At 37.1% G+C, this 24537-nt stretch overlaps 1 protein-coding gene and 1 long non-coding RNA gene across 3 annotated transcripts in view; one reads left to right on the top strand and one right to left on the bottom strand.

The window, feature by feature from the left end:
• The window catches only part of UNC13C (unc-13 homolog C), a 136382-nt gene extending 134356 nt beyond the window's left edge, over nucleotides 1-2026 (top strand). The window contains exon 33 of the mRNA XM_066196662.1: nucleotides 512-2026. Within this exon, the coding sequence (XP_066052759.1) occupies nucleotides 512-797 (286 nt within the window). The 3' untranslated portion in view covers nucleotides 798-2026. The remainder of the gene's footprint in view (nucleotides 1-511) is intronic.
• Nucleotides 1-24537, bottom strand: part of LOC136297050 (uncharacterized) — a 50602-nt gene that overhangs the window by 11033 nt on the left and 15032 nt on the right. The gene's annotated exons all lie outside the window — the stretch shown is intronic.

Below are 24537 nucleotides of genomic sequence, written 5' to 3'. Positions count from 1 at the left end.
AATCCTTAAATCAGTAAGAAACTTCCACTTAGCCTGAAGTTTTAAATTTAGTACTTCACCCTTTTCTGAGACCAATTTATTTTCCTCCCCTTACCCTCCAACCCTGACTGGAAATGAGTTCACTGTGTGTCTCAGGACAAAGCTCCTTTTGATGCCTGCTGCCAGGGATTTTCTGATACCTTTTGAAGCTGATTTTAAGTCACGGTGCTGGCAGTTGGGGAAACAAGAACATTTTATGTACTTTCCAGGGAAAGGTAACTGCCTGTTCCAGCTATTGAGGGAATTCTGTTTCTGTTCAGGCTGCTAAGAACAGAGGCACCATCACTAGTACATCTGTAGGGTTACCTGTGTAGAAAGTATAAAACCAGATATTCTGTTGTAACAAAACAGAACTACAAAACTTAAACTACCCCTCTCACTCTAATTTGTCCAAGATTTTTAGAGTGAATTAATTCCTTGGGGGAATTAAGCTGAACTCCTTGTTCTAAATTCATATTGTTAATCCACACAGCCTGCTGAGTAACGAAGATAAGCCAGGGGCCTACGAGCTGCACCTGTCGGTGAAGGATTACTGCTTTGCGCGGGAGGATCGCGTTATCGGCATGACCGTCATCCAGCTGCAGGGCATCGCCGACAGGGGCAGCTGCTCCTCCTGGTACCCCCTGCTCAGGAGCATCTCCGTGGATGAGACTGGCTTAACCATCCTTAGGATACTTTCTCAGAGGAACAATGATGAAGTTGCTAAAGAATTTGTAAGGCTTAAAACAGAAACAAGATCTGCTGAAGAAACGGCCTAAAATACCCAACTAATGCAAGATTGTCACCGCCAAGAGCATAACTACAACGCTGTTGTCTGACTAGTGCATGCATGTGCAAATCTGTGGGAATGTTTAACTAACTATGTTTTCAGTGTTTGCCAGTACTTATGTACTATATTTGCAAGGTATGTCAAGGAGCTGTAATATCTTTTATACATATTTTGGTCTTTGGTAAAGTAATTGTTCCAATGAAGTGCCAAAACTAAGATTAAGAGTAAATGTTTCATCATCTCTTTTTAAATGTTGATTTCACCTCATCATTATTTTTTAACATTTATTAATAAATAAGTAGCTTTTTTAATTGATAATAGGTTCTCTCTGTTAAACTGTGTTGCTTATTCGAAATTAAGTTATATCCCTTACTCTTACTTTAAAAATGAGGTGTACCTAGTTTTCTTCAAACTCTCATGTTATGCAAGCCTCATTTTAGGTGTCTTACTGATGACTTTTTCTATCATTACTACAGATGCAGTTACTTATAGAAAGTGTTTGTAATTTTATAATTACCAATATAAAGTAATGATTTTTGCATATAAACTGAAAAAGGATGGAAATATTTTATGCTAATCTCTTTTTCCAACCTTTCATAAATATCACTGTGAAGAAATGCTGTTAAAGCAGGTTCTCAAGAAGCTGTGCTTATCAGAGTTTGTTACTGATGTTTGATATCTTGAGATAACTTTGCTCTTCAAAACTGCCACGGTAATATCATATTTGTATTAAAAGAGTAAGTCAGTATCTGTAGAAACAGGTTGCTGTACAGTACAGTATATGTGCTTTTAAAAAGTGATTTTTTTAATGATATGGTACTGTACAAGGGGTAGTAGTTTGGAATATGTAATGCTGGTTTGTGGTTTGTTTCTAGAAATTGTTTATGAGAGGAAAAGATGCTGTTAGCATTTTCACTCAGAGTTATTAATGTTGCTTTACATACTTAGCTGTAACATCAGTTAAGTGCTTTATTTCTTTATTTTTTTTTAGAAAAGTTCAACAGTTTGTACTTATGCAACATTACTATGTATTGCACTAAAGCAAACTCTGTGTCCTGTAAATATATTTAGTGAGGAATTGTAAAATAAAGTATGCAGAAACTGCTTTCTAGTTTTGTCATTTGATATTATTTATGTAACTACTGGTTTTATGTGCATGTGAAGCCCATGGAGTGGGCTTACTATATAGCTTTATAATATATTAAAGTATGATTTGCATTGTCTGGAATCTGGCTGTTTTATAAGTGGAAAAATTGACATGTCAGTGTCCTAAAAAATACAATGAATTAGGTAGGTGTGTGTATATAAATACACACACACACAAAAATGTTATGAAATGCTACACATTTGTCATTGGTTTTGTCACAAGTGTTGCTCATTACACGGCTTGGAGATCTCAGCTTTGCTTAGGGAAAAAATACCTAAGGGAAGGGAGGACACACAGTTTGTATGTTGATGTCAACCTCCTAAAAACACAACACATGACCCCACACAGGTAAACCAGATTCTTTCCAGGAGATATTTGTTAGATGTTTAGATGAGATTTTAAGGTCTTTCAGCATCCTCAAACTTCTTCCTTGCATACTAAAAATTAGATTTGTCATAAGTATATTTTGACATTTGGAGAAGTTATGCACAGTCTCTAGAGAGCTAAGAACACACCCCAAAACTCATAGATCTCAAATTGTATTTCTGCAAGGTATAGCCCAAAGTGTCAACAGTAAGCACAGACTCTGTTTACAGTTAACAAGATTTGATGTAAGAAGACATCAGCAGACTCAGTTTCAAATAAAAAAGAAGAATAATTAAGAGATGAGGTGGTTCCTAGTACACAACACTGTTGTGGACAAAATGCAAAAAGAATTCCACAATATATCATTTGTGGCTCTGTGAATTAAACCAGAAAGGCTGGAGTAAACAGCTTCTGGTTTTTTAACCTGGAGCACTTTCATCATATTTTTCTGTGGCTGTTTATTCTACTGTAAAATGGCACACATTTTAGTGCATAATGTACTCACCACCCACTTAACTGTTTATCCCTGAGATCTGGGATAAAAGGAGTAACAACAGAATCAGTCAAGGCAGTCAATTACTGCTTGTAGTGGTCTCCCTCAGCTGCATGCAGCAGAAGCAATCAGAAAAGCTGATAAAACCATCCCTATAATCCACAGTGCACTCCAATGTTTCACTGTTTTTAACAGAGAAGTATTTATTTTATGTATCAAAATTTGTCATGTGGAAGATAAGAGGAAAATGCATTAACTCTACAGCACAGGACTATTTTAAGCATTGTTATGAATCTGAATACAAGTAAATGCAACGGTGTAGCACAAGCAGTTGGACCTCACACATTTCCTGTAGTCAGAATGATTGAAATGGAAAAGTTTTCAGTGTTGCTTTAAAAGCTGTTATAATCTCTTTTAGGGAAGTAAATATCCCATTAAAAAATTCAGCTTGGGGGAATTTTCTTAATTCAACTGAGCTCACCTAAGCAAACTGACAGCTGTTCCTGCAGTTTCACTTCTCAGTGACAACTGATGCAATCAGAACTCTAAATGTAATTCTGTTTGCATTGGTTGGTTAAGATAGCAAATATTTATGCACTTAGGAAAATAAAGGAGAAAAAAAAGACGGCAGAGAACAGCAAGATTAATTTGAGAACAAATTCTCCATTCTCCAAGGAACAGTTACTACATGAAAACCATTTGATGTGCACCTGAAAAGAGCAAATACATTCAGAGAAGTCTCTCATATGACAGCTCTTCAAGTCAACCTGTATACTCAGAACTGACAGTTCTACATAAAACTGTTCAATAAAGACTGAGAATGATTTTTGCCATTTTTATTTTGTTTTCTAGGGTGAAAATGTAAGAGCCAAATAGAGAAAGTGAATTAAATTTTCCTCAAAGCATTTTTTAGCTAATATCTGACAAAAGAAGGAAGTAGTAATGTGTGAATTAAAGACATGTAAGAAAGTAAAACTAGCTGCCATTCTGAATCTCAGACACATTACCTAAAATGCTTGGTTTTTTCCTAATGCCACATTGAGATGACACCTAAATTAAGAACACAGTGCTGAAAGTGGCCTTTCCTTTGCATATGGACACTGAATCCACAAAACTGCTAAAATACCAAAGGAGACATCTGAGATGGAATGGGATGTGTATGGTTCTTCATACCTTTTATGTCTTCCGGAGACTTAAATTTGCATTAAAATAATCAGTTCATGGATGTTGGGCCATCACCAGGAGGCTCAGCCAGTCCCAGCAGAAAAATATGAAACATTTTTCAAATTATTTTATCTGTACCCTCGAAGGATCAAAAGACTTTTCATAAAGAATTCCTGGTGTGTGCAAATGCCACCATTTGCCTTAGGTAGACTTAATGACTCTAGTGATTTACTTGAGAAGCTTACAGAAAAGAATAATAATAATAATAATGGACAAATTATTTCCATTCATTTTCCTCAATTTGTTTTACCAGTTTTCATTGATATTCTCATGCTACTGACTGTAGAAATCAAATTTGTAGACAAATACTGAAAACAGAATAATAATTTACCATTACTGTATTAGTCTGAATTAAATACACATTTCTCACAAATCCCTTGAAATCTAAAGACCTGAACAAATATGGGGAGAATATTAAGTTATTGTATTAAATGAAATTCAGCTAGCAGACAAAATTAACATAAATGGATTCAATGTTATTTGTAAAATACAGCTGGGCAAGCATTGGAAAGCATTCAGTTGTTTACACATGCTTATTTTGATGGTATTTTCATATCACTTTGCGTTTTGGCAGCAAATTTGTGTGATTGACTTGCACTATGAAAATTCATAAAAATGAATCTTCAGGAGACAAATTCTAAATCTTTTTTAGGAATTTTAATCAAGATGTGATACAAACACTAGGAAGACTAATAAGCAGAACTGGGATATTCTAAAAACGTGTCACTGTAAGTATTAGCTGAGAGAAAGAAAAATTACAGTTTGTATCTGGAAAATATCTGTTTCTCTTGGGTGTTCTACGCTGAATGAATGCACACACACACACTACAGAGTATAAATGCATTTCTAAATGATGAATCTATAAAATCTAATTTGAAGATAAACGCAGTAGGGAAGCAAGTAAACAAAAGTATCTTTTCAAAGATATTCTGTAGCTGACAGCTTACCTAAACAAACTTTCTAAATGACTCAGTCTATGACGATTTCATTGTAAGAATTCAGTTTCATATTTCCCAGACTCCAGCGATTACAGCTGAAAGCCTTCACTAGCAATTTAGCAAACTGAATTATTCATTGCAGAATATGAAATAACAAGTGGGCATGCTGTAAACTTTGTAGCGAAAGCCATTAAAACATCATAGATGAATTTTCAACTAAATAAATACAAGATAATCAGAAAAGTTAATCCAAGGAAGTGAAGTCTGCTCTTTAACATTTTTCTGTTATTTCTACACACTACAGTACAGTCCCAGGCTCCAGCCTGCATTGCCTTGGGGTCTCACAGAAGTCAATACCCATTTCTCTAGGGATTTTTTGAGCAGTAGTAGGAGTTCCAGGCAAACAGGACAAACCAGAGCAGGTCAGGCCACAGGACAGCTTCCTGAGCTGTTCTCAGCTCTGCTCTGTAAACTGGACATACACTGCTCTTTGACCAAACATACAAAACAAAAAACAAACCCACCCTGGGGTAAGCACAAATGGAGTTGTAACAGACCAGACTCAGGCAAAAATCAGAAATCTCCTTCTTCACTTGCCCAAGACACACAGGAACTGCTGACAGTTACTGAGGCAGCTCTATCTTGTATTCCATTCAGGTCTAAGAGGGCCTGCACATTTTGTTCAACCATGTTTGCCCATTTAAGTAAGAGGATTTTTCTCGCCAGTGACGGCACTGACTTCAATGTGAGTTAAGCCTCCGGGCCTGAGGTCACGACAGTGAGAAAACAAATGTCAATTACTGACTAGCAGAAACAAAAACTGAAAAGGAATTGCAAAAACATGCAGTGTACAGTAGAACACTAATGGAAAATTACAGCAGAGTGAATCCATTCCCCTCCTCTAAATAACAGCTCCTATATGATGCCTGCTAGATGGACTTTAGCTTACAACATGTGGCAGGGTTTTGGCCATAGAAACCACCCAGTGTTTCCAGGCTTTACACAGCAGTCGGACATAAAAAGCACTTCGCAAGAAAATTGGATAGCCAGAATAGCTGGACTGTATGGGAATATACTCAGGGGATAAAAAAGGGGAATGGATGTGGAAGAAGGTTGGCAGGCAGCATGGATTCAGACTGCATTCCTTAACTCGCGGCAGAACCAGAAAAGGCTGTGTGATACCAATTAGACTCAGAAAGGTAGATCTGTCTGTATTTTTGTCATGCTCTAGAATAGCTCATGAGTTACTTTTGTCCATTTGTTACTTTTGATTTCAGTAGAGGTACAAGAAAAAATTTGATCCCTGAGAGTGTCGCCCCCCTCTTTTTGTACTAATTGGAGTCTGAATAAATGTGCTCTGCATGTCACTACCCTCTGTAATAAAAGATAAATGTATTCCCAGCCTGAAAGCCACCATAAACAAGTTAAAGCTACAGAGCCTTCAGATATTATTTCCCTCAGTAACATATATCCAAGACACAACAATATCAACGAAGTGGAATATTCTCTTGAGGAGCTTGAGAAACAACACAAATTTGGATCTAATGATGCATCAATGTATCAACATATGAATTTGTACCCAGGAGACAGTAATAAATCAATATGCCCTTAAAACATGATCTGCTTTTCCTTCATAATTTGCAGAGGAACTCCTGTGCCAGACTGAGCTTCCTCAGCACAGTGACCACTGAAATCAGGTCAAGCCCTTTGTTCTCCCCAGCTCAGCAGTAGAGATAAAGCATTGCAGTAACTGCTGAAGTGAGCTGGAATCAGTAGCAGCAGTGAACTTACCTCTGATCAAAAATGCTCTGTGATGTTCAACAGTCCATATAATCACTGTAGAGAATTTCATTTCTAATCAGGGAGAAACTTCACAGCAGAAAAAAAAATAAAAAGAAAGAATGCTGTTTACACTTAGCAATAACTTACTATACTTATTAGAGGGAATAATGAAGAGTGTAACTCTGAGTATATATCCTTCTCTGTTGGAAGGAAATAAACTTACACACAAAATTTATTGCATGAATTGAATCTCTTTAAAAAGAATAGAAATAATAAATAAAGAGAAAAATGCTCATAAACAGCTTGCAATTTTGGTAAATGCTGTTATTTAGACTGACTAGTTAATAATCTGTGAGAAGGGGTTAAATCTTTGTCTAATGCTCCAAGTGAGCTATTGAGGTTAGTGCCAGCTAAGAGAGTCCTGTCGGGCTGATGCAATGCCTAGAATCAGCTTATTGAAACACAGACCAGGCTTAAAACCCAGCATGTCAGACATTGCTAATAGAAACAAACACAGTTAACTGGACTCGTTAGAGTATAGCATCTGCTTTTGTGCAGAGAGCAAAGTGAACAGAGAGGAGAAAACAATTTGCCAAGCAGAGGAGGAAATTCTGGAACAGAATCATTATTTACAGTAGCAGCTTGTATCTGGATGACAGTGTTCAATAAAATATCGCTGAAAAAGAGATACCTAAAAGCCAAAACAAGAGACAGTGCAATAAAACAGAGAAGGAGGAGCGGAGTTGAAAGAAAAGGGCCCATGTAACCAAGACTGTGCTACTCTAAATCAGACCTACACCACTTTGCTAAGCTGTGATGCCATGTGATGCCACAGACAATGATCAATAAAACTAGCTTTTCTATCAACTCCAAAGCTGCCAGGATTGATAAACAATAGCAGGAATCAGGCCTTAGCATTGTTTACAGCTATGTAAATTAATTCTCCTTTTTACTGATTTTCTTGTTGATTCAGCCCATAGATGTTCAGGTCATCTCTTTCTTTTCACTATTAATCAGAAAGGTATGAACAACACTTCTGAGATTTCACCATTAGAAGCAAGCATTCTTTATGTTTTCTGAAACACTAATTTTTAATTCCAATTGAAAATGCATCACGACAGTCATCTATGAGCATTTGAGCTTTTCTCACACAGCAATGAGAGAGATGACAATATTTTTTTGAAAGAGGTAATTCAATAGTTTTATACCCATTCTCAGCTAAAAATGCAAGACCTACCACTGAAACTAAAAGATGTTGCACCATCACCATCAATAATTCCTGCAGGACAATTAGCAATCTTTTATCCTAAACTGTGAGTAACAAGATCACAAGTACTTAGTTAGTGCATAGCTTCACTAAGATATTACAAAATAACTTATATGTAATACATCAATGTATTTTTAAGAGTCATCCTATTGAATGAAGAAATTCTAGAGTTGCACAGCTCTACAATAATTCTCTGACTCTTTTAAAGGCATCTAGCTGAAAGGACACAGCAAAAACAAAATTTCATGACACTGTAGGAATCAGGAGTTGTTCTCTAGTTACAAAATAGTTCACAAATAAATTACAGAATATTTCAAAAAATACCTATGAGGTTTTAGGTCATTTTCAGGTATTACTAAATTTGACTAAATTCTAATACTTCTATATTTGCCATGACTAGGTATCAAAAAGTAAAAATTCAATTGCCCCAAAAGGCTGAATGCTCTCCAAAATTCATGGAGCTATTTAAATTCATTAAGCTACTAGTGTAAATTGGCATCCAAATTTAAAATTAAAAGCTGCCAAGATTTTAATTCAGATTTAACATGCTGTCTGATCTATGATTATACTGAATTTTAAATTAAGTTGCAGACAACTATGTAAAATATTTTCCTCCAGGAAGAAAAGGCAAGGAAGAAAGGATTGTGTGCTTATGTTTGTGGTTCAATGTGTCTTTTGATTTGGGGCTTTTAGGGGGGATTGCTTATTTATTTTAGCGTTTAACATATAGAACAACAAATAGCATATCTGCCACAGGTATACTTTGCATTGGTCAGCTATTTGTAAAAATCCAATCAGAAGCAGATGCTTTTATTGAAAAGGGATTCCCAAAGTAACTAAGGCACAGTAGAATGGGGGGAAATGGAAGCAGAGACTGGTGCCTCAGCTCACACAATAAACCCAAGCAGAGGTGTGAATGCCAGCTGATCACCCCTCTGCAAGTTCTGAGTGCCACAGTGAGTTCTGCAGAGTTATTCTGCCTGATTAACCCAGAAACCGAGGGGGCTTCTCTTCATTGCCACGTGACCAAGGCAAACCAGAGCTATGATGACGCTAAAAATGACTTGGGAACATAAAAAGCAGAGAACTCAGGGCCACTTGGAAATATCACTGAGCATTTTCACAAGCCCACACACAATCATAGGGATTTGATAAATCTGTGTTCAAATTGTAAAAATAGAGCCTGCAAGTCTTACTAGCCTGAACTCTTCCCAAACCAATTTTGTGTTTCTTAATGTAAGAGAACCACCTGGAAACCAGCCTCCCCTACAACTCTAAAAGCCCCTAAGTCCAACTGAGACAATTTTTATTGTTAATCTTGAATTTGTCCAGTAATTTAATTGCAATGCAATATTAAACATTATATGGTAAAGATGATCTGTGAGTTTTGGAGAGTGGGAGGTAAGCTACTGGACACTGAGGACTCAAGGCAATTCTTTTCATTAAAAATAGATAATTTTTAGTTATTACCCAGGAGGTGTTCTTACGTTATGAATTAAACTTCACAGAAAATAACTTAGATTAAAAATAAGATTTCTTCAATCATTGCTGCAGCAATGAATTCCCATTGGATGTTCCTAGGGTAGCAGAATAAATATGCATGAAAAAAGTAAAGGCTGCACTCTGCCAAGGTTATTCTGTCAGCTGGCAAGAGTTACAGCACAAAAAAAACCTTTTCAAAAATGAGGCGCATTTGAGCTCTCGCTTTAACTACCGAAGTAGTAAACTTCTACACTTGAAAAACTGACATAAGGACTATTTAAGTAGTTTGGCTTTTTCACAAAATATGTCTAAAACATAACTTGCTTTACACAAAGTGGAGTAAGTCCATTTTAAGAAGCCTGCATGTAAAATGTGGTGTCTGGATACAGTTATTTTAGATTAAAAACTTGGAGAAGAAATAAAAAATTTCAAGTAGTGTTCAGTCCAAGGACTTGAGAAAGCAAAAACAGCAAGAAAGGAAGTTCAGTTTGAAGCTTGCCAGGAAAGTTATATACAAAACACATTCATTAAAGATCTCCTATTTCCAGCTGTATTTAATTATTCAGTATATAGCTAGTTTTAAAGTCTGGACTACCCCTCAATTTCTTCTCTAAATAATAACTCAGAATAATTACTCAGGGATACAGTTCCAAAATATGCTCAAGAATAACCCCGAAGGAAGTCTGCATCTGCCTGAAAAGGAGTATTTCTGCAAGAAAAATAAAAAAAACAAAAACACTTCTATTGTGTTTGTATTAATACCTCTCCTTCAAAAGCTCATTAATTATCAAGAGTCAGAAATACACTGAGATGGCTCCTCGCAAACACAAATCGGAAATCAGACAGGTCTCATTTGACTGTAATGAAGGTGACAAGTGACAGATTCCATTGCTGGATGGAGCTCCTCCTCCACTCCCAGCTGCTCGTGCAGTTTGGCCAACACAAGGAGCCCCAACAGCTGAGCCTGCAGCACTGCTATAGAAAATCCCAGGGCAGCTAAAAGGGGGGAACTGGATACATTCCTGAGCACCTGTTGGACTTGAAAAATCAAAATCACCATCACCTGAACACAGAAAAATAAATTCTGAAAACTAAGCTCAGCTAAAGAGAAATTCATACAAATAGTCTAGGAAACAGAAGAGAAAAAAAACCACAAAATTATCAGAAACACATGAAAAAGCCAAAAGGAAAAAGCCCAAGCACTCTCAATGCCTTGACTGACATTTAATAATTATCATTTTAATACATTTTAACATAAATTACTTGTTCATATATAGACATTTGCTAAGCTTGCTACCAGATTCTAACAATACTAACTCAGAAGGGGAAAAAACAATTATAAGCCTGTAATTTTCAAATGGGCAACTCTTCTTCTTATTAGATATGAAATGACAAAAGCTCAAATATAAAGTGATTTTTTCTTTAGTAAATATTACATTTAATTAATATTACTATAGAAAACCATGTTGTAACTTCCCTGGCCCTATCTAAATATCCAGCAGCACAAACACTCACTTCCTAATTGCTTAGAGAATACCTGAGCCACACGTCAACCACTATAGCCTCCAGCCATGAGGTCCTCCTTTTGTTGGATTTTAGCTCGAAAAAATACAGTTCATCATTTCTTCTTCTCAGCTAAGCTGCCATTAGGTCACGCATCAGTTTCCTCTAATCACAGCAACACAGCATTCCCATGTTTTCACAAGAGTTTTAAATTGTGGCTCAGCTGTGCTAAAGCACTTTACACACCCTTAAAAACTATAAATGAGGCAATACCGACTGTCAGTCTCACAAGTAATTGCACATGCCATCCTGCTAACAGCTGGGATAGAGAGTTCAGCAGTGCTAACCCAGCCCTGTCTGCACCAGGAAACACATTCATAATCATCTCACCACTGCTGACACGATTTCCCCTCCAATGAGCTTGAGATCAATGGGGAGATTCTGCATTTCCAAGTATGAAGCAGGCATATACGAAATGTTATTTTGCAGGCATGCTCTGATTTCCTGCTTCCCAGAACAGATTTCACTGAGAAACATTCGTACAAAACACGAACATACCAGGATCAAGACACTAATCTTGGAATTCTTGCACCTGTAACAGGCAAATGTGAAAAGGAAGAGACATTTACAGGTGAAGTTTACAGGCTACATTCAAGCTGAAAAAACACCACCTGAGCAACTTTTTGGTTTTGACCACAGAGAGGTTGTTCTGAAACTGCATAGCAGATCTCTGAGGAGTACAGAGAAGCTCCTGTGCTCAGATACTCAGTGCTCATAGCAATTTCTTTGTGAAGGTTGACTGGATGTCACTATCTCCATCTGGTAAGGGAAAATATCATACAGATCAAAAATTTTTTTATATACAAGGCCTGACCTATTGCTAGTGTTGCTTAATTGAATCTTTTTCAAGAAGCCTTTTATCACTTGTATTTCATTTGTCTGCCTTTAAACTCTTCACTCCAAGAAAGACCTTTACCTAAATAAACATTTCCAAAGGAAAGAAACTGAACATTTATGAAATTCAGGCAATTTTTAAAAAACAAAGACACTGAACACAGAAAAATGCATTCTGAAAGCCAAGCTCATCAAGTGGAAGACAGGTGGTACTGGAAAGAAAAGACTGTCACCTTTCTTTTCTTCTGTTTACTGACTGAGGGTACAATGAACAGTGTATTAAAACCACAGAATGAAGGATGCCTTTCTGGAAGTGCTAAAAGCATTGAAGAGAAGTTCTGGAAAGTCAAATCCTCCATAGTGGAAGCTTTAGAGAGAACAGGTATTTATAGACAAAAATTGGTCCAAAAAAGGTGGATCAGCATTTCGCACAGAGTTTGGGGTCATATAAGAAACCAACTCTTTCATTCAGGCTCCCTGAAACAAAACTACAACCCTGCCATAACAAACTTCTTTCCTGGTTGCTGGACACACTGTCAGACCATCTAGACATCCAACACTTGTCAAGACCTGATTCAAGACCTATTCTGAACTCTAAGAGCAGTATGAAAAAGGTATAAGAGAATCACTTAAATTTCTACACCTCTTTTGTACTCCTCTGTGCCGGTATGGAAAACTGTTCTGGTCCAAAGCAGCAGGAGTTACATCCTCTTCATACTGATGTCAAAAGTGACTTTCCAGCCTGGGCTTCATCAGCCTGTCCGAGGCATGTCCTGTTTACTGCATTTTAAACAAGTATTCTCGCCCTGCAAATGGAACTTTATCTTTCCACAGACTCAAGGGATATTGTTCCTTATTGAATGTGCTACTGACAAAGTTTCACTCCCCATGGACCCAGTGAGGCAAATGCTTTCACCAGGGAACAACTCCTCGGGTTGAGTAAAACCAGAGTGTTCGCAGCCCTGGTTATCATCAGGCAAACTGGCTGCACCCCTCAGATGGGGCACTCCAACTACTGCCACAGGCCAAGGTCACATTCTGCCTACAATGATATTGTTTGAAAAACAATAGAAACCTGAGTTCAAGTAATTAAAGCACCTGAAGATGAAAGGATCTCCCTATGGGTTTCAACACAGTGTTCTTTTCTGACTGAACCAATTCCAAGACATTTTTCAGCTGCCTGCCCTTGATGTCTCCCTGTGTGTGGCTGAAGTTTCCCATTAGAAAACAGAATGAATTTTAGTCCTGAGATGAAAACACATTCTGAGACTGCAATTTCATGTTACCCATTCTTCACTCTGAATGCTGTTATGGAGCTCCTAGCTGGGAACAGAACAGAGTGTGTGACTGAGGAGAGGAAGTGTGGGCATCTTGCTTTCAATGAGTCACTCAGATCCATTCTGAGTTCATACTGTCCCCTCTTATCTTTTCATAACCAGTCCCATATCACTTCAGAATGGCCCTGAAAAGTGGCACCAAGCTTCTAGATTCTATCAATCACCAGAAACTGAATGTGCAGTCACTGCCTTAGCTTCCCATCCTCAAGCAGCCACTATTTCAGGAAAATTAGGACACCCCTCTCTGCAGCCCAGTAGAAACACCGTGCAGTTATAAACAAGGTAATAATGCAGAGATGATGGAGCTGGACACCATTGAGGAGATCAGCTCAAGTGCTGGTGACAAAAGTAATATGCAGGAAATATTCTGTGTTGCAACACAAAATTCCTCCAAAAAGCAAGCTATATTCTGACACACCATTGAAAAAGCACTCACAATCTGTGCCTAGGTTTGGGTTTTTATGATGCTGAACAATAACAATTTGCTTTCATTACCATTCATTGCAGTGTAATTACCCTAATTTCCACAGAAAGTCAGGGGAAGAACAGAAGATATACTCATATTATCTGACTCAGTTCCCCCCCTACTTTCTGATACTTTTCTCTCTTGTAAGCCCTAAAAAACAGCTCCAGACATTTACTGTACAGACAATTTGTCACTTACTGCTGTGACAATAAACAATTTTTATCCTCTGTAGACCCCATTTGCTGTGGTAACATCCATTTATAGAAGGAGGATTTCTGAACAGAATCAATCTGAAAATCTCCCAAGAAAAGACACCCGCAAATCTTCCAAGGTTTATGATTCTCCTTGATGAAACAGTGGCTCAGGAACACAGCAGGATGAGCCATCCTGTGCCTTTTGAGATTTCTCATTACAATGTTTTAGGTCTCAAGGAAAATCGAAACTTATGCAAGAAGTTTTATTTTCCAACTCTAAATAATGCAGCACACACAGGGGGGGGAAAATAATGTTAAAAAAATCAAACCCGAGAACTGAATTTTGGCAGTTGTTGCTCCAAGGCCTGAACCTCTGAGTCAAGGCAAATAAAAGCTGGATTCAGCTGGATGCAGGAATCTATAATTGAAGATACCATCAACAAATTTGTTTTACAATTAGATCCCACAGGGTAGTCAAAGATTATGAGTTTAGGACTATCTTTCTTTTGGTGCTTTTTATCATTCAATTTATGATGTAACCAATCCTGGCAAACATTTGCCATTTGAGATTTTATTAGTGGTTCTGGAAGTCACATTAATAGAACCAGTTGTTAATTAGGCTCACTACAACTTACGAGTTTCACTGTCATTTAATATTCTTAAAGTTTGCCCCAAATCCTGTTTGATTTTAAGCATCAGGTAATGCCACCTCCTTGGAAAAGACCCAGAAAGACCTTGGAAAAGACCACTTTTCTTTCCTCTTCTTTATTTCAATCTAATTAAACATGATTAATCAGATGCATGCTGCCCAGCTTTCTACAAACTGCAAAGCAAAGGCATTGCTACCATAAAAAGCTACTTTTGCATAATCAGATAAGATTTAGCATGCCATTCATCTTCATTATACAGCTGATAAGCAATTCCCAAGTTGCATGGTTTACTTCTCCTGCATACTGATTGGCTGCTATAAAAACAAACACATTTTGGAGCATCCAGTATGTTGATATGAATAAACAAGAGCTGAAATATAAAATGGGTGGTATATAACTATTTAAATACAGTATGTACCCTGGATATATATATACATATCTCAGAAGCAGCAGAACTTTTCCTCTTTTTTTCCAAAATACACCTTTATTTGAACTTCCCCTCACCTAAACACAGAGCAGCATTTCATCTGATTAATGGGCGTTCCAAAAGATGAGACATGTGCAGACAAACTTCACATACCTCCTGGAAAGATGGGGGGGGGGGGGGGGGGGGAATCAAGATTCACCATAATCTACAGAAAGGGAAGAGGCAACCTCAGTATGAAACCTCTTGACCCAAACACCTCTCCAAAGGCTGTCTCAGGGGTGCAGAGGGAAGAATAAAACTAAATATTTCTAATAAACAGAACATGACATATTAATGATTATGGAATCTATTCAATTTAATGTTACAACATCTGCTCTAGATACAGCCAAGATAAAGCTGGATATTGAAAACTCAAGAAAAACCACAGCAATATTCAGTGTAGCAGCACAGTAGAGGCAGAGTTAATCATTGCTGTACATGTAACTTTGTGCAAACTACCACAAAACTATTTCATCTGTTTATACATCTAAACTGCATAACAAGATAATTTATATTCAAATAAACAGTATATAAATAGCACTTCCAAGACTATATTTAAAAAAGAATCCAAAGTATCACTAAGAAGCAACTGTCTCTATCAGCTTCAGTAAATACTCCTTTATCAGATTGTGAAATATTTACTACTTCTGGCTGCCTGTTCTGAGACTCCCTAGAATCATCACCAAAAAGATTGCTTAGGTGAAAGAAACAGTATTACATTTAAAAAAACCCAACTTCTGTTTTCAGTTTATTAATATTGATGAATAATTATTTTTCTCTCAACTCACACAATACTGAATTACAAGATGCGCCTGGTCAAAACTCTTCCCTCACAGCACCTGTGAACACTCATTTCATCTCTCCAGAGACCTGTTACCACCTTCCCAAGCTTTCCTTCCTGAGCTTTATTCTTCTGCAAACTTTGGAATTTAGCCTGAGGAGCTAGACAAATTTGGATGCTCTCACTCTTTTCTCAGTGGCTTTGTGCCTGTAAGTATGTGCTCCAGATAGAGGTTATTTTTAACCTCAATTAGTTTGCTGTATTACCACAAACAAGGATGTGACATAAGGTTGAATAAGCAGACAAGTGCGGGGAAAATTCATAAACTAGTATTGCTCAAAATAAATGAAGAAAAAAGAAAAGAGGGGGTGCGTGTATATATACAAACACACTCCATCCACTTACCCTGTCATTCTCTTGCAATATCTTTCTTGCCTCCCAGGGTAATTTTCTGATCCAGTCCCTGGCTCAGGGATTAACAAAAGGATCATTAGGCTGCACAAGTACAGGTGAACACAGAGCAGCATTTCCATGCACTTTAAACAGCAGAACAGGTTTTATCCTTCACTAATACCTCTACCCCTTCACCAAGGGCTGTATTTATCTGTGTTGTCAAGCCATAGTGTATCTATGGCCAATGAGGAAATTAAATTTGCTTGCTAGAACACACATTTATTCAGTTGCTTATTTTTTCCTTGCTTTCTTCCTTAATAGAAGTAGAACCCATCAAATGTGCCAGACAGATCATTAGAATGAAATAACATACACGAGATTATTGCAAAATATTTTTTCCTAGTTTCTCTTTCTTCCCACAGCAGCATTTACTCTGACACTGCCCTTCTGAAGGATGGCAGATGTCTGGGGCCACACAAGTCAGCTTCCTAATGGAAGAGAAACCAGTGACGTCAAGTCCGGGTATAATTTAAGTGTAACTTGTTCTATTTATGCAGGGTCTTGGTTCCAGATTTGACAAAGAAATTACCAAATTGCCTCTGGGCAATCTCTTCCTTCAATAACAAGCCCAACAGCAGTGGGCAGTGCTCAAAGAGCAGCTCAGCCTGGAGAATTGAATTTAATCAGAGCCCTGGGTAGAGAGAGAACTCTCCTGCTGCTCTCACAGTCCCTCTCCAAAAGCCTTGTCATACAGTGAGACTTACATGAGCAACACTTCCAGCAGCACAGCACGTCTTCCCAGGACTGAACATATGCTCGTGGGCTAAGGAAAAATCCTCCTTGAGTCTGCCTGTAACCACCATCTGTTGACACCTACACACCCCTGTTCCTCACCACTGACACAGACAGCTCCTACAGGTCAAGTCAGAGGCTTTGTTGCACTAGACTTGCTGCAAACACAACCCACACACGACAGGCACCCTCTCTAAACATTCACCCACAGAACAGAAGCACCAGCAATTACTCACCAACAACTTGCAGAATAAGGGCACTTTTACAAGGTTTGCCTGGAGCAGCTCTTTAGATGTGTTTTTTTCAAAATGGGATTTTTTGTTTCGAGATGCCTAACACACAACATCCATGCTAAAATTTCAGATTTGTGTGAAGTAATAATTTCCCTCATTTATTACAAGCTTGTCTGAAGAGGGGGGTGGTATATTTATAGCCAAGATTACCAGCCAGTAGCTGAGCTGAAACCTTGGCAGACATCCACTGAAGATGACAGTGATCCACTGAGCTATGTTAACAAGGACAGGGCACAGGGGAAAGAAGTGACCACAGAGGCAGAAATATAGCTGAGGAACAAAGCTACTGGATTTTGCTAATCTGATTATGTTAAACAGCTCATTATAACAGTCTCTATTAAAAACTTTAAAACGCATAACACTATTTCTTCATGATATGCCAATTCTAGAGTTATTTGACTAGATCAAGTCCAGAAGGGAAAATCCAAGACATTACTATCTCTCTACAACTTCATGAATTTGATTTCAGAATTAAAAGCAGTTCTGTTTAGTACCCTTAAAAAATCTGTAGACTAAACTGGTTCCTGAAATGTGATCAGTGAACATATTCATGTTTTCAACTTTCCACATGTGTTAAACAATGTTTAACATCGTGCAGTGTTATGGAGCTAGTAGAGAAAGGGGAGAGCACTAGAAGGTGTAACAGCCTGCTAACCTATACAGCTTTAAAAACATGAGAGGCAGGGAAAATTATCTTCCCAAACATTCCACTGGCAGTTCGAACCGTGCACTAAAACAGTAATGCTACACAGAGTCAAGAAAAGCCAGCATCTGATTTTCTGAATTAATTCATTTTCATGTTCATTTCCATAAACCTTGGTTATTGACTTGAGTGTTATATGAGACTCCCGTTACCAGTGACCCCATATTTCAATGGAAATAACAAGGTCAAAAAAGGAGATGGACTAGAATCACGAGCAGAATTCCTCCTGAATAGGTGACCCCACGGTCTGCCGTGTTTCTAGACACATCTGTATTAGAGTTCCTTCCATGGATAAAAATCCCATTTCTACAGAAATACCAAGCTAAAGTAAAACATAATGATGACATCTTAAACTGTTATTTGTCATACTTTGCTATAGAACACATGATCCCCACTGCTGTTAAACTTATTAACTGGTATCCCCAGCTGGTTTAGATTCAAAGCATTCAAGCATATGAAGCATGATCCATTGTCTTTTTACAGATTATTAAACAAAAAATGTTTTAAGAGCCCTAAAAAAATATCTAAACCAAATTAATATTCAGGATTTGACTTAGAACCATTAAAATCTAAATCAGTAGTGCTAAAACCTGGAACATTAAAATAACAGCAAAATGCTTAAACATTTCACTCAGTTGTGTTCACTCAGTTTCTGTTTGAGACTCTTCCAAAGAAAACAACCATAGGTTTCACTGAACCAACCATATGATAGCATCAGGGACAGATGGAGAACGAGACTGTGGCAGTGCACTCACAGATGGAAGAGATTGTAGACGATATAATAAAGATATTTTACACCTCTCTGTATTTTCAGTAAACAGTGAAATAAGACACCAAAAGACTATCACTGTGGGTGGTAGAAGTGACAGTTCTTATTTGCAAAACCATGCTGAAATCTATACTTGAACCACTTCACATTAAAGCAGTTTTAATTTCTGAAACGCCCTCATTACTGATTCCCAAGAGGTGAGTTTTAGTAACTTTAGGGAACAGTGGCCTAATCTAAACCAATACCAGATGAATTAGGGTTACATTCCCAGAAATTCTCTAATGTGATTGCTCTCAAAGGCAGGAATGTCAACCATACTGGCCAAAAAGTTAGATATTCTCAAGAAGTTACATAAACAAGGAATTACTTCTTTAAATGAAGAGATCGTGTGATCCCACATGAAATGAATGAAAATGGTATTATAGTTTATCTCAGCTACACAACAAAACTAAATACTTGCACTGCATCAGTTGAATATTTAAATGTAATATTTTTTCTCTGTCATTTTCCTAACCATACCCAAGATATTACTGGGAAAGGGTATGAAGAAGTTCTCTCACAAAACATAATGGAGAAAAAAAAAATAAAAGTAAATATGGCTCAAAATATTTACATTATTTACAGTAATGATTCTTCCCAGAAAAAAAAATTGTAATTATTAATTTATTTCTTCATAAAAGAAAGTAGAGTATTCACACAAATATGAACACTTAATAATCTGAATACAGTGAAGCAATAACCAAGAAATTGTCATTAGCGTTCATTCTAGGCACCTCAGCAATCTTTAGATTATACAGTATCTTTGTTTTAAGAAAAAAAAAAAAAATCTATTTGGCTTCCTAACAAGAAATAGAAAATTCTGTAAATCTGAACTAAGATTCACTAAGCTTAATTAAGCAAAGAGTTGTAATTTATACAAATATATTTAATTTTAAATTAAATCAGGTCTACTCAGGTTAATGTCAAATATATGATACAAATCAATAGTACAAATTCTGTGGTCTTCTTTATTTTTCTCAGAGAACAGAACAGAACCTACCATCTGTTCGTACCTTTATCACAGAACACTATCTGCTGCAATAGTACCAGCTTTTATGCTTCACCTTCCTCTAGAAGGGAATTATTATTTGCTGCAGTGTCTTGGCCAGATTTTACTTTTACTCAGCTGCATTATTTAGTATTTAGTCTAATCCCTACCTCCTGTCCTTGATTGCATTGTCTTTTATCCATCAGAGATGAATGTCAGCTTTTAAATATTTACAGATGTTTACACCAAGTGTCCAACTCAAAAACCAGAGAAAAGTGAATGCTATCAACTCTGAATCACATTGGATTACAGGAAGGATCTCATATATTGGGCAAAATCCTGTTGACTATAATGTTAGAAACAAGTTATAGTATCTCAGGTGGCTTCCAATGGTGCTGCTGAGAGCCACACATGGTATATGTTCTACACAAAAAGCACAGAGGAGCCTAATGCTACTTGTTCCTCCTCACACAGTTGTCAAACACCCTTCTCCTTCCTCATAAAATCTGACAACCATCAACAGGTATCTACTCCTGTGAAATATGTTTTCTTAATAACATTCCTCAATAAAACAAAATTTTCTGTGGAAGAGCACCTCTCGATGGCAACAGTGCTCATGGTACATCATGATTTCAGTTTGATATCAGATTTGATGAAACTTTAGCCACAACTTTGTTTACTCTACAGTTCTCACTCCTAATCCCATCAGTGGGAGTGAGTGATCAGCTCTCTGGGGCTCAGCTACTGGCTGGGGTAAGCAAAGTTGACTCATTTAGAAGTCTCCTTTCAGTATCATTTGTTCCAGAGCTGTCTCCTCTGCCAGGCACTCTCACTACAATAATCTCTTTTGATCAACTAGTGTAACAGGTTTATCCTACAATTGCAAATTATGTCAGTGTAATGCAAATTAATTTTTATTATTTTACATTCAAAAGACATAATCCCAGGAGACAGACAGACACTCACTGCTTTGATCACGAATAGAAATGGCAAGATGTAAGCTTTTCATTTGTCCTTTATAAAAAATATTTGTCCTAGAAATCTTTAAAAATCAACATTTATATTAAAATGAAATAGGATACTATTCCTTGACTTATATTATGAAAGCAGTAACTAATTACTGGTAACAATAATAGCCTTATGTAATGTACAATTTGGATCATTAAAGTAGCTAATGAAAATTCACAAATATTGATGAACCAAGTGAAATACTGAAACCTTGATCAACTACTCTGCTGAAACCTACACACAGTGATTCTTAAAGCTAAACAGGTCATTCTACCTATAAGTAGTGTTGATGTCTATGTGCTTTACAGAGCCTCCATAGCTTTAAAACATTCTGTAATCTCATTTTCCATAACAGAATTTGACTGTTTAGTCCTAGACATCATGAGCTATAATTATTCAGCAGCTAATATTATGGAAAATTATATGTCACCTAGTAAAGCTTCACATCAGAGAGGGAACCAGTTCTGAAAATAAAAGATAAATGTAATAAACATAATATTAAAATTTATTAGCAATTATCAAATGAAAGCAATAAACCCATTCAAGATTAGAGGTACTCCAAGTTCTTCAGCTGAAGTGATGGAGGTTAAATACAGGTAATAGAGGCTAAAAGTAAAACCATCCCAATTGACATTTTACCTTATACACTTGTTTGTATTACTGTGGAATAATCAAATACCAGTCTCTGAGCAGTCATGTTTCTATGTGACAAGAGCTTACTCCCATCTTCAAATCATTCCCCTTGTATAAAACAGCAGCTGTCTCCCAAGACTGAACTCAGTGCAGAAGCATTTACAAGCACTTGGAAGCTAAAACAAATAACATCACATATACCTAATTGCTTAAGGGAACCAAATGTATTTCTCATGTTGCTACATGTTAAATGGATCAATTACCTCACCTCATGTGCCTTGTCAAGCTGAAAACTGATCTTGCATCTTTCCAGGTCACACATCTATTTATTTATGTCATATAATGTTCAGTACTTTGAATGCTTTATAGGTAATGAGGGAAGCTGCACTGTGTTTTGCCAGACCAAAAGAGGAGTTCAGAAAGGAGCACTTCCTAAGCATTTTCCCATCCCTTTTACTGATGCACAGTAAATGAAGTTTATCAAGACTTTAATGTAAGGCTTCCAAATAAAACCAATTATTGAGTTCTATACATTTGAGTTCCCAAAATTAAAAGCCAAGATAAAATGTCTTCTAAACCTTAGCTTTGTGGGCCACATATTGTTGGTAGAAAAACTTTTTATTATGGTGCCATTGCCTCCTAGTGTGAGGTGATTAACTGCAGATCAAATGTACTAACTGTGCATCAGGAGTTGGCTACAATATTCATCTTATAATGACACTCTCTTGTAGAACCACTATTCCCATTACACTAAATATTCCAATACTGCAATTAATGAACCTAGGTAATGTTTAAAGTAAATAAGCCCTTTTACTATAACAGGAGGGAAAGTATTTACATGCGGATGAGGTGCAATAAAGCAACACGTTCATAGGCTTTTGTGCAATTCCTCCATGCAATTACTTCTGCCTGAGAACTGCAATGTGAAACCCCCAAATTAAATACGTTTAGTTCCATGGATTAACTTCACACCAAAGACACTTTAAAACTCCCAGAAGACTACAGTCCCCTCTCTTACTAGTGTCCACATATTTTTATAAATCCTTTGAACTAGATCATTCTTGTCTTCCTCTCCCGTGCTATACACATTTATTCTTGGCACTAGAATCTCTCTATTTTTCTTTGAATTCTGAGATTCACCTGAGTAGTGCTGTGGCTGTAAATCAGTTACTGTTGGGTGCATGTAGGGAAGAACAATGAGTAAATCAGTACAGAGCCAGACACTCTGTGGATGTGAGGAGCTCAGCTCCTGCTAGGATACCCATATCCCACAGGCAGATGAGAACTCCAAGGGTTAACCTTAAGTAAAGTCCCCACCTCATCTAGCGCATAATCTCCTCACCAGTATGGGGACACAAAGAGAGGGATATTATAAAACCACTGCCATATGCTTCTGATTCAGGATGTAAAACACTCCAGGGCATGTCTGAAAGCAGATGGACCTCTGCAGAGATCATCAAAATCCATGGCACCCCGGGGACACTCCAAGGATTGCACTGTACCGCAAGACTCTACCTCCTTGAAAACGCGTGGAGCAAAAGAGACCTGACAAAGTACTCACCAGGGCAGATCCATCTACAGTCTAATAACATTCCATCATACAAATTGGAAATATGTGATAAACAATCAGATGGATTTCAGATCTGGGCCTATAATAGTTGTTTTCATGAAGCCATCAGATTATTATCCAATGGCAGTCAAAAACAAGTAAATTGAAACTTACGAAGTACTAAAAAAGAAACAAAGACCAAAATACCACTATGCACTTTGTGGCAAAACATCTTAAACATCATCCACTTTGGGTCTCCCTGCCCTCAAAAATAACAGAAAAAAATAGGAAGAACAGAGCAGGCTGACAAAAGTGAGCAAAGATATTAAACAGTTTTGTATTAGACTGAAAGGCTCCTCAGTCAAGATCAAGGAAGAGTTTTGATAGAAGTCTATAAGAATCAAGGGTGTCACGGAAAATCAAGCATATCAAATGACAGGCAGATGGCAGGTTACAAAAAAAAATGTGGTCCTTCACAATATTTAGGAATTACACTCAGGATTAAAAAGAAAATGGATGCATTCTTAATTTATAGGAATTCCTTTTTGTTCAACATCTTGAGTAAATCTCAGAAAACCAAATTAAGTAAAGCATGAGTGAGTTCAACAGGGAATCATAAATCAGTAAAATGAGGATTCCTTTAAAAATAGGTCAGGATACATTGCAATATTAATCCTTCTCTAAGTACAGGTTGCTTCATGTACATCCCATTTTCTTATATTGCAAATGCTTTCAAGCATCGTATTAGTGCCGAAGCAGTTCAAACAGCACAGAAGTCTTGTTCAGCACTGGAAGGTTTTCTCATATTTTCCTAAACAATGGGAAAGGAGATGTATACACACACTGCATCAGGAGTTACCGATGAAGCAGAATAAATGGGTCACACAGTGTTTTTAAAAGTCTGTTACTGTGAAAATACATGCCCACTAATGGGATGTAAAACCAGGTTCTCAGTAAGTAGGTCATGCAGCATTTTTATAGACTATTAGAACATACACATGCATACTAATGGAATACAAAACTGGATTCTGTAAAAGTAAGAAGATTAGAGAAACCAAAAAAATCCTGTGACATGGATGGGTCTGAGGAGGTTGCTCTATTAGACAGCTGTATATATTTGTCAGGGATAATCTGTTTCCTGAAATATTTCTGTCTCTTTTCTTACAAAGTTGTTTGGAACAGCCTCTAGGGGAATTGTGCTTCTCCGTTAGCTCAGAGCAATAAAAATATAGCTCACTTCTAAAACTGAATGTTAAAAAGTAATTCTGCCTCTAGAGAGCACTACTGTAAGCAGTCCAAAGTTTGAGGAAAGGAAGCTAGAAGATGACAGAAACAAAACCAAGCATAGTTGTTTCAAGCCATCATTCATTCTCCTATAATTTTGTTGACAGACTAAGCTTACATACAAAAATAAAAAAAAACATTGAACTGGCATAATATATAACTATAATAAAACTACAGCAGCATAATATAAAGGATGTAAGGCAACGTGACTTAAATATAAGCACCAATCTTCTTTTATTTAGGAACACAAAATATTTATACTTAATGCTCATTTATTTGAGACCTAGC

The sequence above is a fragment of the Chamaea fasciata genome, unplaced genomic scaffold (assembly GCF_029207755.1).
Source record: "Chamaea fasciata isolate MVZ Bird 193981 ecotype frontalis unplaced genomic scaffold, bChaFas1.0.hap1 SCAF_14, whole genome shotgun sequence".
Classification (NCBI taxonomy): domain Eukaryota; kingdom Metazoa; phylum Chordata; class Aves; order Passeriformes; family Sylviidae; genus Chamaea; species Chamaea fasciata.
This window is presented reverse-complemented; position numbering and strand designations above follow the sequence as displayed.